The following is a 17,465-nucleotide window of genomic DNA, read 5'->3' on the forward strand; positions in this document are numbered from 1 at the left end:
GATTGGCACATGTTATGGTTTGAACTTCTCAAGAACTCAATAAATGCCAATAAATATTAGAAACCACTACACAAGCCTTAGGGGTAAAAGGTGAGTACTGAAAATAAGGGAATATATGCAAAGTTTTGGTTTTGAATCAAACCGATCCTCAATTCCCAGGCTTCAGAAGTAAAAATCTTCCGTTTAACAACAGTGTGTATCAAGTACAGAGGCAAGAGGCAGAACATACACACTCCTCATCATCGTCTGCCAGGGAATAAACAATCCCAAATTCAGTGCAAGACTTAGATGATGCACAGAGAGTAAGATAGGTGGCTATACAGTGAGTGACAAGGATGAAGGGATAGCTGCTTTTCCATACCCATCATTTATCCTCTTCACCAAATAATGCAGGGATTCAGCTAAAATGCAGCCAGCAACAAGGCAACGAAGGGTACACATCCATACAAGGAACTGAACTGAGATTTTGGTCCCTTCGGTCTCCAGGGAAGTTTTAACTTTAATATTTATTAAGAATTGATTTTGCAAACTAAAATTAGGATTAAAGTAGAGTTCCACATTTAACCCTGCACAGCTTGTTAATGTACTATAATTTGGAGTAAGTAGTTCTGTTCAGTGAGATATACATGAAGTAAATATACCAAGCAGTGGGCACAAAGGCCAATATTGAGAAGGGCCAAATTTAGTTATTAAGTTTTAATATATGAATTTTTCAATCCATTTAAATAAATATATTTGACAGTAAGCATCAGTAAGCATGCTTCTGAAAGATCTTGCTGCCACACTGGTTTTAATTATGAAATGCATTATCTCAGTTCTATTTAGTATCATGAAAATGATCCTCCTGGTGGGAGCTGTTGGACATTCATCACACTTGAAAAACAGGAACTTACATAAGGAGAGCTAACTGTAGGCTCTTTTGTCTTAAGGAACCACTTACACAGATTTCTGCCATCAGATGGGCATCATAAACATAAGACATTCAAAAACAGCCAAAAAGAATGTCTATCACATGAATTTTCTGCACCTTTCATAACCAATTCAGATTCTGTTTAAAATAGCTACAGAAACGGAGGACACAAGGGGGAAAAAACATGTTCCTTTTTGCATCAACTGTTCTGTTTTCTTTTTTAAAGCTCTCCTGAAGTAACTGCTTAAGAAGAGCAGAAGACTAAGTGTTCTGTTCCAAATACCTTTAAAGTAACTTCAGTTGTTGAAAATATTGGCCAAGAGCCTACCTGTTGACTGTAGAGGAAGATCTGAAACCACTTAACACAGAGTGTAAACACCTTTTTTAAGAAGCTACTCACAAATTGTCCACATCTGGGGAAAAACTAGCATGAATCCTTAATTCAAGCATCACATTCTTGTAAAAAAGAAGTGTAAGAGCAATATTTATCACACTGCTTAGAGTTGTGAGGCTGCTTTCTCACAGAATAATACCACACAATCACAGAATATTCTGAGTTGGAAGGCACCCATAAGGATCATCAAGTCCAGCTCTTAAGTGACCGGCCTGTAAGAACTTGTCATATGTTGTGCATTCTATCATGGATGCATAAGATTAATTTACAAGAAAATGCCAACAAAAACTGTAATGTTGTGTAAAGAATGAAGAAAGGCCCATCTGTGTGAATATTTCCTTGTCCTTAAAGGACAGAAGAGTGAGTGCTGCAATTAAACAACTGCCATTTTCTCTTCTGCTGGAATAAGAAATAAATTCAAGAGAAGGGTAAATTGTCTTTTGGAAGTATTTTACTGCATCAATAATTCAAGCCTCAAATTGCAAGGATGCAGTTCATGACAACTTTCTGACATTATCAGTCAAGAAAATTTAATTACAAACAGTACCACCGTCAAACACTTTTCGAAATCCTAAACAGTGCTTTATTCAATAGCAGTACCTTCATATATAACCACATGAGGTAATATGGGCCCTCTCTGCACTCCTGATGGCCTTCAGGAAAGACTCGAGTCAAAAGTGGACTAAATTCTTTATGCTGGGAGAGTAGGCACTTGCCAAATACCCTTTTCTAGAGGCCAATTTAGAACAGGAAGGAATTTGCCAGTGTTCATACACTGTGTGAGTGTGTGCACTTTACAACTTCTCTGGGTACTCACAAGCCTAGAATGTCCCAGATCAACTAGACCTTGCAAGCACATAGGATCCTGCCATGTGGTAGGAAAAGAAGTCTGTAGTGTGCAGACCTGTTCTGACAAAAGCTTAACCCATTTGGGACATTCATGCAAAACAATAAAACAGCAAGAACAAGCTTGGCAATACTGATGTAAGAAAATAATTGTTTTCTTTAATCTTCCAAGAAAAGTATGTATATAATTTCACTTCTAAAAAAGCATCTTAACTAATGGTGAAGAATAAAAATCTTATTCCTTAGTTTTAAAATATTTCTTATTCTGAATACCGTAATATTTTTTAAAACATACTTTTGAAACCAAGGCAAGCAGGGTTCATGTAGAAAACATTTTTCCTCAAAAGATCATTCACGTAATAATGTTGGATCAGAGCAAGATCACTAAGCAGTGTCTCACACAATGAGGGCTTGCAGTCAAGCATGCAGTCCCTTGGACAGTCTCAAAGAAAACACGTAACAGGGAATGTAGAGGAAGTAGACCAGACTCATTTTTAGTACGTGGCATTCAGAGCTAGAAGGATTTCTAAACAAGACAGGAGCCTTTAAAATGTGATTTCTTTATCTTTGTAAATACAACAGAAAATGGTAGATGTTCAACTGCAAATAGGTGTAGCTATTAGGGAAAAAAAATTCTTTTCAACTTCTTCTGTCTATAGTAAGTAAGAGAGGAACATATTTTCATTGTACCACAGTCATCTATTTATGAAGGAAGGGAATTCAGCTCCATAGAAGGAAGTAACGTAACAATAGTACCAGACCTTATTTTATTCTCTCAAAACCCAAAGAATCTGACAATACTGGGAAAACCAAAGGGAGAAAATGGATACAGACATACTTGACTGGAAGTGACTATGAGAAGGACCACACATCTACTTCCTGTAACTCCTGTATTCCCAGAAGTATGCAGAGAGCACACAGATAAGAACCCTTAGCTATGTCTTCAAATATTACCACACAATTCCAAACACTATGATGATGACACTGAATTTGGACAAACAAACCATTTGGTTTGTTACTTACCAGATCTGTGTGAACTTTAAGGTGTGCCTGGAGCTTGTATTTATCTGGGGTAGAGTAGTCACAATGTTCTGTGGGACATTTCAGCAGAATATTACTGTGTTTCTGGATGACGTGACGCTTAAGGCAGTTTTTGGTGATGGAGGAGTAATTGCACTGGGAGCAGTAATATAAATGTTCTCGAGTATGTGTACGAACATGCATGTCATAATGCACTTGGTACCAAAACAATTTGCCTGAAAATAAAATTAGACATGAAGAAAGTAATTTCTACACAACTGTTAGTGAAAATTACAATAAATACACAATTTTCTTTCAGGGCCAAACACACTGTTTGAATCCTGTCCCTTTTGTCTTTAATGAAAACTTGTCTAAAGACCCTTCGCTACTGAAAATATATTTACAAAACCCATTTTTGTCTAAAAAGATTGTGTTATATGTCCTGAAACAGCCTAACAAGGGCAACTTTAACACATATCAATGATCTTTTCCCTAAAGAAAAAGTTCTTTACACCTGTTCTCCTATACAAAGAATCTGAACACAACTGTACACTAAAAAAAACTGTCAAAATATTTTTTTTTACTTCCTTTCATGTTACTCCTTCCTAAAAGCCTTTCTGACGTAATGGCACCAAAAAATGCAGAGCAATTCATCTGAGGTACAGTGTTATAGTGTTTCAAAAACTTGTTTTTTTCAGACTTTGATTCCTTTCCCTTTTCAAGAATGAAGACTACAACATAAATCCCAAATTGTTTCCTTTCCAGTTATGTAAACACAAACATTTTCAGTTAGAATAAATCTGAATTATGTATTATTCCCACTTCCACAAATTAAAAAAACCCCACATTTACAATCGGAATGGTCTTGATCTGATACCATAATTGAAAATTTTCATCTCACAGAAACTGGTTCAAAACAAGTCACAAAAATATGCCAGTATATATGTGCCTATTCTACAGAATGTATATTACCATAGATCCTCCTATACTATAAGAAAAAGACTCTGAATCTTACACTAAGCTGATAATGAAGCTTAAGCATTAAAACATGGACTGAGTAATGCTGATCCCATGCCTAAATCTGCTGTGCTTGGACCCAGTGAAAGTTATGACCTGGGTAGAGGCAATTGGACAGAAATAATCTAATTCTATCAAATTTGACATGAACAGAAAATCGAGCCTCGCAAATCATTGCTTTGCTATATTCCACTAGTGGTTTTTTTGAGGAGATTTGATTCATTTCACACTATTTATACAGCAAAAAGTAAATCTCACTGGACCCCAGAACCATACTGAACTACAAAATTAATACTTTTGAAAAGATACACAAATATATCAAACACTGTAAACCAGAGGAGAAGGAAAAAGATGGCTCACTACATAACATTTAAAAAAACCCCAAACAAACATAATTCCACTGCTCCTTACCGCAGTATTCACATTCTAAGTCTCCATAAACCTTCCTTATCCTCTCACACAACTCTGTGTTCATTTGTCTCTTCTGTAAGCTATCCAAGATCTGCATGAAGGCAACGGATCCAGTCCCACCATTGGATGTAGCTGTGTTGGAAGAGGCTGCCTGTGGGCTGGTGGCTGCTCCAGCTTCTGGTGCTGGCAAAGGGTCCGTGGATTCTGCTGAGTTCTGAATTGGAGGATTGCTTTTTTCTGATTCACTAGAAGGAACAGAGTGGGTTCTCTCTTCAGAGACTGGAAGGTTCTCAGCCACTGCATTGTTCTGACTCGAATTTAAACTTTTGTCTTCAGACAGTAAAAGATTAATTTCTTCACCCTGCTCATTTACAGAACTGCAGTGATTAACTTCCTCTTCATTTGGAGGAGAAACCTTTAACTCCTCAGGGCCAGCAGTACCATTTTTCAGCAGAAAGCAATCTGATGCTACACAGGGCTGAATGTTTGGGACTGCTATCTCTGTTGTCTGACACAGTGTCTCTGCTACATTCTTCATCAGAGGGTTTTCAAATTCCAAGGAAAGGACTGTATCAACTTTTACATCCCCATTATGTTGGCCATTATGGCTGACATCTGCAGCTGTCGATTCACCTTCACCAGCAGGTGGCTGTGGTGTGTTAACAGCATCAGTACCTGTGACAGTCGATTCACCTGCAGTTTGTGTTTGCTGTTCACCAAGGGCTTCTGGCTGGATGTCCCCTCCTGGCTCGAGCAGGCAGAAGCTTTGGTTGATAGAGCTGTTAAAAACAGAATCCTCCTGCAGATCCGCGTGAACGCCTTTGATGTGAGCACGGAGTCTCACAGAACTGACAAACTTCTTCAGGCACACAGAGCACACGTACACAAAGGGGTGCTTCCGAACGTGAAGCTCAAGAGCTTGGTATTTAGTGGCTCCATGACCACAGAGCTCACAAGCAAAGGGCCTTTCATCCCCATGAACAAGCATGTGACGGTCTCGATCAAGCTCATTTTTGAATTTGCGCTCACAAATGTGGCAATCATACAGAAGTTGCCTTTTGCCCTCTCGTGTCATCAAGCGAAGCTCATCAAAAACATCTTTCACCTTTTTGTCTTGAAGGTCATGAGTTTCCTTGATGTGCTTGATCAAGTTTTTGACATCCGAGTATTTCTTCTTGCAGAAACGACAATGCTGCTTAATTTTCTTATGAACCCTTTCGATGTGGACTTTGAGGTGGCCTTTGCTGAGGCAAGTGAACGTACAATAATCACAGCTGAACTTCTCTCCAGTGTGTTTCCGCATGTGAACATTCAGGTTGGCTTTGATTGCACTGGCATAACTGCAGGAAGGACACTTGTAAGGCTTCTCATTTGTATGAATCCTCAAATGTGCTTGGAGGGAGTGTTTAAATTTGAACACCTTGTTACAGTATTCACATGTAAAAATCTTCAGTTGAGTTGGGCCCAACCTAAAAAGAAAAAAACAAGCCAGTTATATTTACAATATTGAAACTTGATGACATAATGAGTCAAAATTCCGCAAATATTCATAATGGACAGAAATGTTTAGGGTTTTTTTAAATGTATTCTCCACAAGCACTTTAAATTATACAATTTACACACAGATTATTTTCAGCTGTTCCTTTATTTAAAGGGCTCAGAAAAATATTTCAGTTTCATTAAAATGGATGGGGAAGCATTTAATTCATATTCTGCATGAACACAAATAAAAGAACTTCAAAATCACCTGCTTGATTTCATTGCCTGTTCATATGGGGTTTGCTGAATGGAATATTCTTGATATCCTTTTCGTTGTGATGGCTCTTGAACTGTTGTCTCTGGAGTTGTGGGTTCACTTTCCTGGGGAGCAGCCTCAACAGGAACAATTTTTGTGGCTCCTATAAGGAAAACAAAGAAATGCTCATTAAAACTCATACTAAAATGTGCATTGTTTATAATACACTAGTGTAAACAAAACATTAAACTCTGTAATCATTAGTTCAACTATTTTAGTTTCTGTTAAGTTCCTGTGCATAAAATGATGGATACACTTTGAAAACATATCGGTTCTTACATTACAGATCTGCTTAAATAATGTGCCAGGACTGATGGTTTTGAGGGTTACTCAAATGGTGCTTGATGCCTGTTATTATGAGATCCTACACTCAAATATTTCCACCCTTAAAAGACTGTAACTTTCCAAAATGAAATTTACATTCTTCTGTTTCTGCCTCATACCACATCCTTCGAAAACTTCTGCCAAATTGCTTAATCAGTTCCACAAATAAGGCCAGGTATTTGGGGCATATTGCCATCCCCTCAGAATTGCCATCCCCAATGTATGTTGGGAACAGGCTCCCTGGGGAAGTGGTCACGGCCCCAAGCCTGCCAGAGTTCAAGGAGCATTTGGGCAATGCTCCCAGGCACATGGTGGGATTCTTGAGGCTGTCCCATGCAGTGCCAGGAGTTGTACTCGATGATTCTTGTGGCTTCCAACTCAGGATATTCTATGATTCTGTGTTCCATGTGCACTTCTCAATCTCCACTAAGAGCAGGAGTAAAGGGGTTCTACTGAATGCATTACAATCAGATTCCTGAAGATATTATTTATACAACATATAGGCAATATTAACATAAAGTCTCTGAAACAACAGTGGGAGTTACCCAACAAAAGGTGTGAAAGACTGAGGGACATTAAGTGGAGGAAAATGGTGCTATAGACTAAAAAAGGGAGAAAGATGGAGATTCCGTGGGATCTTCACAGTGATTTAAAGTGGGAAATGGAGATATTTTGAGAAGAGGCCATTTGGGAGTGTGTAAGGTTATTGAAGCTTTTTTTATCAGATGGGACATCAGCCAACTCTGGAACTAAACAGATTGTAGTAGCACTGTTGCTCACTGAACTGGTTGCATCCAAAAATGGCTTTTTTAACTACTGTTTTTTAATAACGCTTTCAGTTCTGTACTAAAAATTCTGCAGGTTCATCAGAACTGATCTTCCAAGTTTTCAGTCTAAATGTTACCAGAATGTTATATGTATTATACATTATATGTTATATATATTATAATTATGTATTATATATATTCTTCTTGTTCCTCCCTCTCCCACAAATGTTAGGCTGTCCAGCAGAATTGCATCTCCCAGATTGCACTGTGGTAGCCCAGTGAGATGGGAGCTTGTCATCATAGCACAAGAGACGTGGTTCAATCAGTGGGTTCAGTGTAAAGGTGATACAACAGACATTAGATACCAGACTAGTGTTCCCATACTTCAATACTTAAAATAGAAACAAAGTCTTCTATATTTAGAACGACTCAGTTAAAAGAAAACAGATCTTGAACTGCTTTATATGCATGGCTACCTCTTCTAGGCCTCCCATTTCCTGAATGTGAGACAAAGACCCTTATTAAATGCTCCACACTAACTCTCCTCTGTGCCCTTCTGCCTTTCAGGATGTTTGAGCATTTCCTGAAAGGACTGTTGAACTGTTTAATAGACTTTTGTACTACCACTATAAAAATTTAATCACCTAAATTGGGTGAACTAAATATATACTAACTCACTAGATAAATACTAACTCATCAGTATTTTGCATACTTTAAGTGAGCAGAATGCTCCAAGGTTATCCTATTATTAATGCCTCTAAATTCCCTATGCAGTTCATTGAGAGACCAATGCCTTTAAAAACCTAAAGAGGGAGATCCAGCTCTTGGAACATACGGATGAAGCACTTGCTCATAGGAGGCAATCCTGTTCCCTCACGGTAGGTAGCTACTTCCTACCCTTAGAAGACAGGGAAGCATTAAGAAACATTACATGTCTCTCTCCATCCACTTGGGATGCTGCCTGTGGGCTGCTAATGGACCAGCAGCCACTGCAGTCACTCCTAGATCACAAACTATGACTAAAGCATGTGCCTAGAAAGTGTGGAAATTGGTTTCTAGGCTCTACCCAACCTAGTCCCCACATGTCCCAAATCACAAAAGAACTGCCCTCAATATTCAAGCCAGGGAAAAGTATAAGAACAAGGCAAACAGATACAAGGTCTTATTTTTCAGTAAGAACATCATATGACAGTAAGGAAGATAAAAGTTTTTCCTCACTGTTTCCCTAGATGATCATTTCAAGAAGTCAGAGCATATTCATATCGGGGGGAAAAAAGAGGTTAAGTGTACTGATCATTTCTTTTAAAATATCCTTCCTCCAGCACTATTAGATCTCTATTTTAAATGCAGAATGGTCTTTTAATTTACTAGACTTTATTTGTTTTTTGCTTTCCTCTTTTCAGTCAATATCATCTAAGCAAATCTGTTTTCAAAGTAGTAAGATTTGAGTTCCTCATGACATTCTGACAGGAACTTCTACAGATAAGCATCACCCAACAAGCCTCATCTCTGCCTCAAACTCAGGGATGGTCTCTGATGTCTTACAGTCTATGTCTCAGAAAAGCAGCTTGTCCTTCATCATAGAGCTTTCCAATACTTATCAGTCTAAAAGATAAAAGAATTATTAGAAATGATCAGAAATAAAACAGAAGACATCATCAAACAAATTCCTACCAATTCAACTAAATTCCATGAACCTCCTAACATTTCAAGTACAGACCACAAAAAAAAGATAAACCAGCAAACAGTAACAAAGACAAAATTCCTTTGTTTGGAAAAGGAATACATAACTTTGAGACCTTCAGCTTGCAAGAGAGATAAATGAGAAAGATCTCTAAAATTAGCAACACTGTGAAAAAAAGTGTGAATAATCATTATCTCATAAACCACAAAGAACAGATCTATAGGCAGTCAGCAGGCTGAAAACAAAACAAAAGAATGTGCACTTTCACTCTGTGTGTAATTAAATTATGGGATAATTACTCCACAATGTCACAGAGACTGAAAATATAAATATATTCAAGAAGGGATTTAGAGACAAATTAATAGATATGTATTAAATATGATCATCCAGATTCAAACACCAGCTCAACCAATGTTAGAATCTAGGAGAGCTTATACAATAAGTTTCTTATTTCTTTCCTACAGAGATGCTGTGAACTGCCTTTAGAGACAACTGATCTGACTAGGTGAACTTTTTTTTTAAAAAAAAAGGACCTCAACTGAAGTTTTAAGTTTAAAAAAAATCTTCATAATGTAGGTACCCTGGTCTGTACTGGTAAAATAATGTGTTATGGATATGAAGTGAATATTTGTTTCTTACAATCTCTTTTTGAAGAAATGTACTTTTTCAGCTTCTACACTATCCTGTGGAATGTGCTCCAAATGTGTATGATCTCTGGTAAGACAGTTCTGAAAGCCAAATCAACAGAAATCAACCCTACCCATAATCCCCAAAGGTCCCCATGCAAACCTACTCCTATCCCTCAAAATAAAGCTCAAAACAAGCAAAAAAACCTTCTAATATTTGTATAGGTAAGCTGACCATGAGGTTAAACACATTTTAACTCAGACAAAGCAATAGAAACACACATCTGTGAATGGGGGGATGAAGATTCCTACCCCTTTCAACAGAGCTGGACATCAGATTGGCTGACCTAAATCCCATGATAACATAAACACCTGCTCACATTCAGAGGTTTAATTTTCCAACCCTTGCCTAATTCAACATTTGCTTTAAATCAGCACAAGGTTCGTGTCTGTTCTCCACCCCTCCGCTCAACTACATGCTGCTGATGCCTTAAAAGAGCCAGCACAGGAGTTCTTGAAGATGAAGAGGGGGGATCTGGTTAAACTCTACACCATTTCTCTCTTTCTGTAAATCCATTATTAGTTTTCTGGTGTGTTTTACCACAAACTGCAGCAACAGGCACAATGATCCAAATGATGGGAAGCTGGGGTCAGAGGAAAGCACTTGCCTGTGACAGCAGTCTGTACTTACTGACCCAGATACTTTAAAGAGGGGTAGTCCCAATCCTCCTCCTTTGCCCCAAGAGGATCGTTTTGTCTGATACTAAATCCATTCAGATGTGCCATAAAACCACAACCATCATTTCATGAGCTACAGAAAAGAAATTGTCTTAAACAGAAAATACTGTTATCAGTTAAAGAGAAAGACTGTCATCAATTAAACTAAGCCACTCCTAAACTGGTAAGCAAAATGACATTCTTCCACTTCTTCCCCACTGCCCAAAAATCTCAATGGGAGAAGAAACCAAGCATTCATAAATTACAGCAAAGGGTGTAGCAACAGGAGAACTCAGCTGGATTTTTATGGACAGTAGTTCCTCATTGGAAATCAGGGACAGAAAAACCTGCGAAGTGTTGTATTAAGAATTTGTAGAGAAAAAAAATCCAAAACAAAAAAATAATTGCCATCAAGAAGTTGAATACTTCATGCTATTTTTGTATTTCTTGAAAAAAAAACCAAAAAACCCAAAACATTCTACCACTGACCATCTTCAAAGGAACTGAAAACAACTCTGCTAATAACAAGCCGAGTCTTTAAAATATTAGAGGATTTACATAAAACAACAATTTAGATGTTCAAATCTCTCCTGAATCAAACTAATTAAACATGAATAATAAATTGGTTTTAGAAGCCTTGATAATTTACAGAATTTAAACATGGGAAATACAATACATAAAAACACCAAAAGATTGAATATTTGGCTGAATTTACTCACTTGTTCTTAAAAATAGACCCGACCCCCCCAAAAAAAAAAGTATATGCCACTCAAACTATTTTCAGAGGTGCATAGAACTGTATTTATTTACTGTCATTCTTAATTGTGATGCTTATGAAAAATTGTACTATGTTTGATCCGGTATCAGGTGCGTGGGTCCGTGATCGCAGCACTCCTCTTCAAGGTCCCCAGGTCCCTCCAGTTATAGAACCATAGAATGGTTTGGGTTGGAAAGGACCACAAAGATCACCTAATTCCAAGCCCCCTTCCATGGGCAGAGACACCTTCCACTAGACCAGGTTGCTCAAAGGCCCATCCAACCTGGCCTTGAACACTTTTAGGGATGAGGCAGCCACAACTTCTCTGGGCAACCTGTGCCAGGGCCTCAGCACCTTCACAGTGAAGAACTTCTTCCTACTACCTAATCTAAACTTATCCTCTCTTCCAGTTTGAAGCCATTTCCCCCGGTCCTACCACTACGTGCCCTTGTAAAAATCCCCTCTCCAGCTTTTTAGTAGGTCCCCTTTAGGCCCTAGAAAGCTGCTTGAAGATCTCTCTAGATCTCTCTGTAGCCAGCCTGACCAACCACAGCTCGCTCTCTGTCTCCACAGCAGAAGTACTCCAGTCCTCTGATCATCTTTGTGGCCTCCTCTGGACTTGCTCCAACAGTCCATGTCCTTCCTGTGCTGGGGACTCCTGAGCTGGATGGAGCCCTGCAGGTGAGATCTCACAAGAGCAGAACAGAGGGGCAGAATCACCTCCCTCAAGCCGCTGCCCAAACTGCTTTGGTTGCAGCCCAGGACGTGTTTGGCTTTCTGGGCTGCAAGCACACACTTCCAGCTCATGTCCAGCCTCTGATCCACCAATACTCTCAAGTTCTTCTTGGATGGACTGCTCTCAATCCACACATTGCAGGCCTGTATCCACACTTGGGATTGCCTCAGCCCAAGTGCAGGACCTTGCACTTGGCCTTGCACTGCATGAGGCTGGCACAGACCCTCCTGTCAAATTACTTCAATGCCTGCACAGAAAAAAAATCTACAACTCTTACTCAGGCTGTATTTAGTTCACGGGTTAATGCAAGCTTTCAGACTTCCAAAGCTGTAAGTTTATTACCTTTCATATGCCTCCCAAGAAAAAATTACAGAAGAGGAACATCGGGGAAAATCAATGTTGTCCAACTGTCCTTTCTGGGAAGTTAAAAACCAACTCATCTGTTTGTTCAAAGGGATTTTGAGGAGATCAATTTAGTCGTAATCTACTGAACACATGATTTAAAGCAGTGTCCCAAACCTAAATAGTGCATAGCAAAACTATGGCAAAATGTTAATGCAATACTTCCAAAAGAATCTTTCATTTAAGAAGGGAGAAATACAGTCTGAGTAGTTCCTTTATACTGTGAATAAAATACAACTAATTCTCAAGGCCTTCTCTATTTTTCTAACTGTCATATGAAATCTTCACCAATATTCTACTGCACTGAACATAGAAAGGGATATTTCCATTCATCTTTAAAGCTAGGTAACAGGTGGCTACAGATGGCTAAGTTTAAATCGTGCTTAAGCACCTTTAAACCTTATTTTGAGTTTAACTTTACAGATAGTCTAGTACACAGAAAGCATGGGAGAAGGGAGAACTGTTTTATCCATTTATATTCTTCAACAGCAGTCTAAAGCAGTAACTCACCTCTTCAGCACATGATATATCTCCAGAAAAATGGAATAACAGACTATGAAAGATCTTTATTAAAAACTCCAGTCATTAAAGTATTACTGAGTAAGGAGAACAGCCTAAGAATTACTAGTGACACTAAGATATAGTTAGATAATTGAAATTAATTGGAAAAAAGAAGGAAAATCAATGAAATATAAATTAAAATGTAATTGCACTAAATGAATTATTTTTCCTTTTAATTTTCAAAGACTTAACCACTTGTATCTTCTAGAATTTCTAAGGTCAGGTGACAATTCATATCTGTCTTAACAGCAATGACTTTTTTATTACACATATTTTAGCTGGGAACTTGAATGTAATAAGATTACTAACTGTCAATCAAATAAATGAGAGGACCTTCAGAAACAGCTGCAGGTTCACGCTTGATCATAAATCCTTTTGGTTCATTAAAGCCTTCTGAATGTACCATGTGCTATGCATAAGGAACTCCAAAGCTGAAGTTGTTTTAACATTTTGAGTCCCTCAAAAAGCACATGTGCAAAGAAAACCCTAATTTTTGTTATCCAATGAAAAAATTGTACTCGGTAGTAATTAGGGCACCAATGGCCTCTAGATTTTCATTTCCTCTCCTGCATCACATGCTTCCTACATTTGCTTCACTATCTGTATTTACTATTATTTCATTCACCTTTTTAGGCTAGTTTGGTATGAAAATGGATCTTTGATTGCACTGTCTACCACATCTGTCCTCCCCCTCTTGAAAGTTTTTCTAGTCCTTGCCAGAAATTTAAAGGTCTAAGAGAACAATCCTTACAGGGTTCATAATATTTAGCACTAGAAGAGGGGAGTTCCAGTGACAGCTCTTTCCAAAAGGCCTGAGGAAGGAAAGAAGTTTGTTTATATCCATACATTAACACCTTTAGGAACCCATTTATTAACACCTACATGAGCCCCTTAACCAGCCATTGCATGTTCTCCTTTTCCCAGCTGAAGGAGCAGAGGACACAAGGGGAGTCTCATGTGTGGTAAGGAGGGGAATGAGCACCAGGATAGGGGAAAAGCCACATGCAGTGGGAAAGGGCAAAATGTGGGAGCGCAGTGGGAAAATGAGTGTTTCACAACAGTTAGGAAAGAGTCCAGGGTTACATCACCCAGGAGAAAGAGAGCTGTGGTCAGTGAAATGAAGCAGTGCAGACCTCAAACCACCCCAAAACCAGGCTTCCACACTTCCAGTGCTCACCAGTCCTCTCCCACCTTCCTCTGTATTTACAGTATTGCAAGGCCAAATTTTTAACAGCTCAGTGTAAATCCAAAACTCTGAAATTGTAAATCCCAGACAATGAATGTGAAGGTGTTTTTTTACTTTCCTTCTAAGCACACAGGATATTTGTAGGCGAGTTCATCCAGCCTCCTCTACCATTGCAACTAGAAACACAATTTAGCAAACAAAATCCAAGCGTATCACAGATCTCAACATCAAAAGACATTAAACTACAACACAGAAAATCCAGCCAGCTTCCAAACCACAACAAGAAAATAAATAAAGACATTCAAGTTGTTCTGACAGTTATAAGCAAAACAAATACTCAGAAACATCAGCAATAACAAAAAGGAGAACAACAAAGCTACAAAGCTGAAAATAATGCACAAAACTATCAAAAAGGGATTCTGACAGTCAGGTGTGTTAATGGTTTATATAAACAGGCAAATGCAAACCTAGTTTTAAAATAAATAGTTTGAAACCTTTAGTCATTGTGTAGAACTTGATTTTAAAATATATTTACACATTTTCTGTTAAATTATTTGTATGTATTTTATACATATATTTATGTTTTCATAAACAATTTTACATTTATCATAGATATATGCAAAAATCGAAAGCCATAATAGAGGTTCTACCAGCAAAAAATCCTTTTCTGTTCTTTGGTCAATGTTTTAACATTTTCTTCTTTAAAACAATTCACAGGCTAAACACAACAGATCTTAATGCAGATAACTACAACCAAGTCACACTGAAGAAGAAATGTGACTTAAGTTCTAAAATTATGTAAATGTCTGAGGTAGAGACTCTGTATCACGATAATCAAATAACAGTACATATTTTTCATATCATAAATTCCCAAACAGCCTGGTCTCAGACCAGTGGCTGTTTTATACAGTGTCAGCATGGTTTAAAAAAAATTATTATATAATTGGTGATTTTGATTACCTGGAATAGCTTCATGGGCTGTCAAAACCACACTTATAATAGGATTTTTAGCTCCTGGAACCTGTTCAGTCTCCTTAGTTGATGGGGTTTTCTCTGTTTTCTGAACTCTGGGCCTCTTTGGAGTTTTTTCTCGCTCATCTTCCTTCCTGTCAAGGTCAACGTCAGAATCATTACCTAAAGAGCAAACATCAAAAAGAAGGTAACTATGTACAAAAGCAATGCAGGTGACACAGTCAGTGACACTACAAGAACAAATGGGAAGGAAATTAATGCTACCATAGGAAGACAGACATTATCAAAACAAGGTGTGCTGTATGATCCCTAAAGAGGAAGGTTTAATAAAACTCTATGTAATAAAAATAGTGTGATACTTACACAAATAAAAAAAAAGAGAAACAAATTAAAATTTTAAAAATGGATTCTCAGAAACATTTGTGTTTCCAAATTATTTCACAGCCCCTCAGTTCAGAAAGGATACTGAGGGGCTGGAGCAGGTCCAGAGAAGACCAACAAGGCTGGTGAAGGGACTTGAGCACAAGTCCTATGAGGAGAGGCTGAGGGAGCTGGAGTTGTTCAGCCTGGAGAAGAGGAGGCTCAGGGGAGACTTCATCATTCTCCACAACTCCCTGACAGGAGGTTGTAGCCAGGTGGGGGTTGGTCTCTTCTCCCAGGCAATCAGCAGTAGGACAAGAGGACATGGTCTTAAGCTCTGCCAGGGGAGGTTTAGGTTGGATATTAGGAAGAAATTCTTTACAGAGAGGGTAATCAGACACTGAAATGGGCTGCCCAGGGAGGTGGTGGATTCACCGTCCCTGGAGGTTTTTAAGATGAGACTGGATGTGGTACTTAGTGCTGTGGTCTGGTAACCTCAGCAGTGTTGGATCAAGGGTTGGACTTGATGATCTCGGAGGTCCCTTCCAACCTGGTTGCTTCTATGATTCTATGAGTCTATGACTCTATACAAAACACTCATCTGAAATAAGAATGAATAATAATCAAGTGAATTATTCCTTCAAGCTATTTCTTCCTTAAAGCAAATGAGCAATTTGAAATTCTGAAATTCTTAAAAAAAAAAACAAAAGAACAAAAAGCAAACCTGCACAAAGATAAAAACTCTAAGTTTATGCCAATAAAATTTCTTATATTAGATGAAGTGGTAGAAAATGCATGCTAGAGAAAATAAATTTGGCAAATTAAGGCACTATGCAAATGTGCCAGAATAAGGAATGTAATGAATAAGGAAAGCAGAAACCGACGGAAGAAAATGATAAATAAACCCAGTGAATTTTTCTTTTTTTCCCCCTGAATCTGAATCAGTTGACTCAATCTCCAGTGTAAGTTATTCCATCTGTATCCATAATGTGCTGTAGGTGTGACAGGGACACAAAGCCAGAAGGAAACACAGTGTGCAGGAACAAGTTTAGCTTTCTCAGGCGTCCTTAGGCAGAAATGTCAACACTGACAACTGGTAATGACATGATGCTAATCAGTAAATCCGAAATTCATATTTACAACCCCTAGAATGAGGAACAACCACAAAGCAAGCTGAATTCAAACGTGACTGAAGCCAGTCACATTTCTATGGAGCCATGTTAGCAATGCTTCTGTCCCAGCTTCCAGCTTCTCTGCCTGGAGAGCACCCAGCTTTTCAGTGCCTGCTCTAATGATTTCTTCAATTTCATTAGATAAATTCCTTGATCTAAGCCTCTTCTCAACTACCTTTTTCTCTGTAGACTTCTATGATTTTGGAAAATATTGCTGCTTTATATATAAAGAGTCTCATAATGTCCCCATTTAACTCCCTAATGTAAGTGTAAATTATTAATTGCTACTGAAATCATGTAATTCTAACACTGATGTTTCTCTGCAATACCTGAAAGGGATATTTGAATATAAAGAAAAATTCCAGAAAATTCCAGCAGTTTGAACCATAAACTGCTTGTGCAGTGGTTTCTTTTGGTGTGATGAGCAGGGGTGAAAGTTGGACTCCATCTTAGAGGTCTTTTCCAACCTTAATGATTCTATGAAACAAACACATTTTTCCACATTTTCTTCACGAAACAGCCTATGTTAGATTATTATCAACAAGAAAATGAATCATCACAAATTCCTCTGCAGGATCAGACTACCAAAAGAAGAAAGTTTTCTCATAAAGTATCTGAAGACACAAAGAATGTAAGCTGCTTATTGAATTATGTTTCCCTGAGGCTACTTCACCTACTGTTAAACAACAAATACAAAAAGTAATTGGGTTAATTAATCTGCTTTTGTTCAGTGGGCAGTAAGAGTTAGTGCTAGTGTTAGAAAAAAAAAAATTAAAAAAAAAAGATTTAATATACCTGTGGACAAAAC

General features: G+C 38.1%; 1 protein-coding gene across 5 annotated transcripts in view; it reads right to left on the reverse strand.

The window, feature by feature from the left end:
- The window catches only part of ZFAT (zinc finger and AT-hook domain containing), a 124,816-nt gene that overhangs the window by 38,875 nt on the left and 68,476 nt on the right, over positions 1-17,465 (reverse strand). For all 5 annotated transcript variants that reach the window (XM_027711338.2, XM_027711337.2, XM_039384376.1 and 2 more), the window contains 4 exons: positions 15,114-15,287; positions 6,346-6,496; positions 4,599-6,067; positions 3,174-3,406 (listed from right to left, as the gene is read on the reverse strand). In XM_027711338.2, coding sequence (XP_027567139.1) covers positions 3,174-3,406; positions 4,599-6,067; positions 6,346-6,496; positions 15,114-15,287 — 2,027 coding nt within the window. The remainder of the gene's footprint in view (positions 1-3,173; positions 3,407-4,598; positions 6,068-6,345; positions 6,497-15,113; positions 15,288-17,465) is intronic.

Source organism: Pipra filicauda, unplaced genomic scaffold (genome assembly GCF_003945595.2).
Source record: "Pipra filicauda isolate LSUMZ 115617 unplaced genomic scaffold, ASM394559v2 scaffold34_size3990699_pilon, whole genome shotgun sequence".
Lineage (NCBI taxonomy): Eukaryota > Metazoa > Chordata > Aves > Passeriformes > Pipridae > Pipra > Pipra filicauda.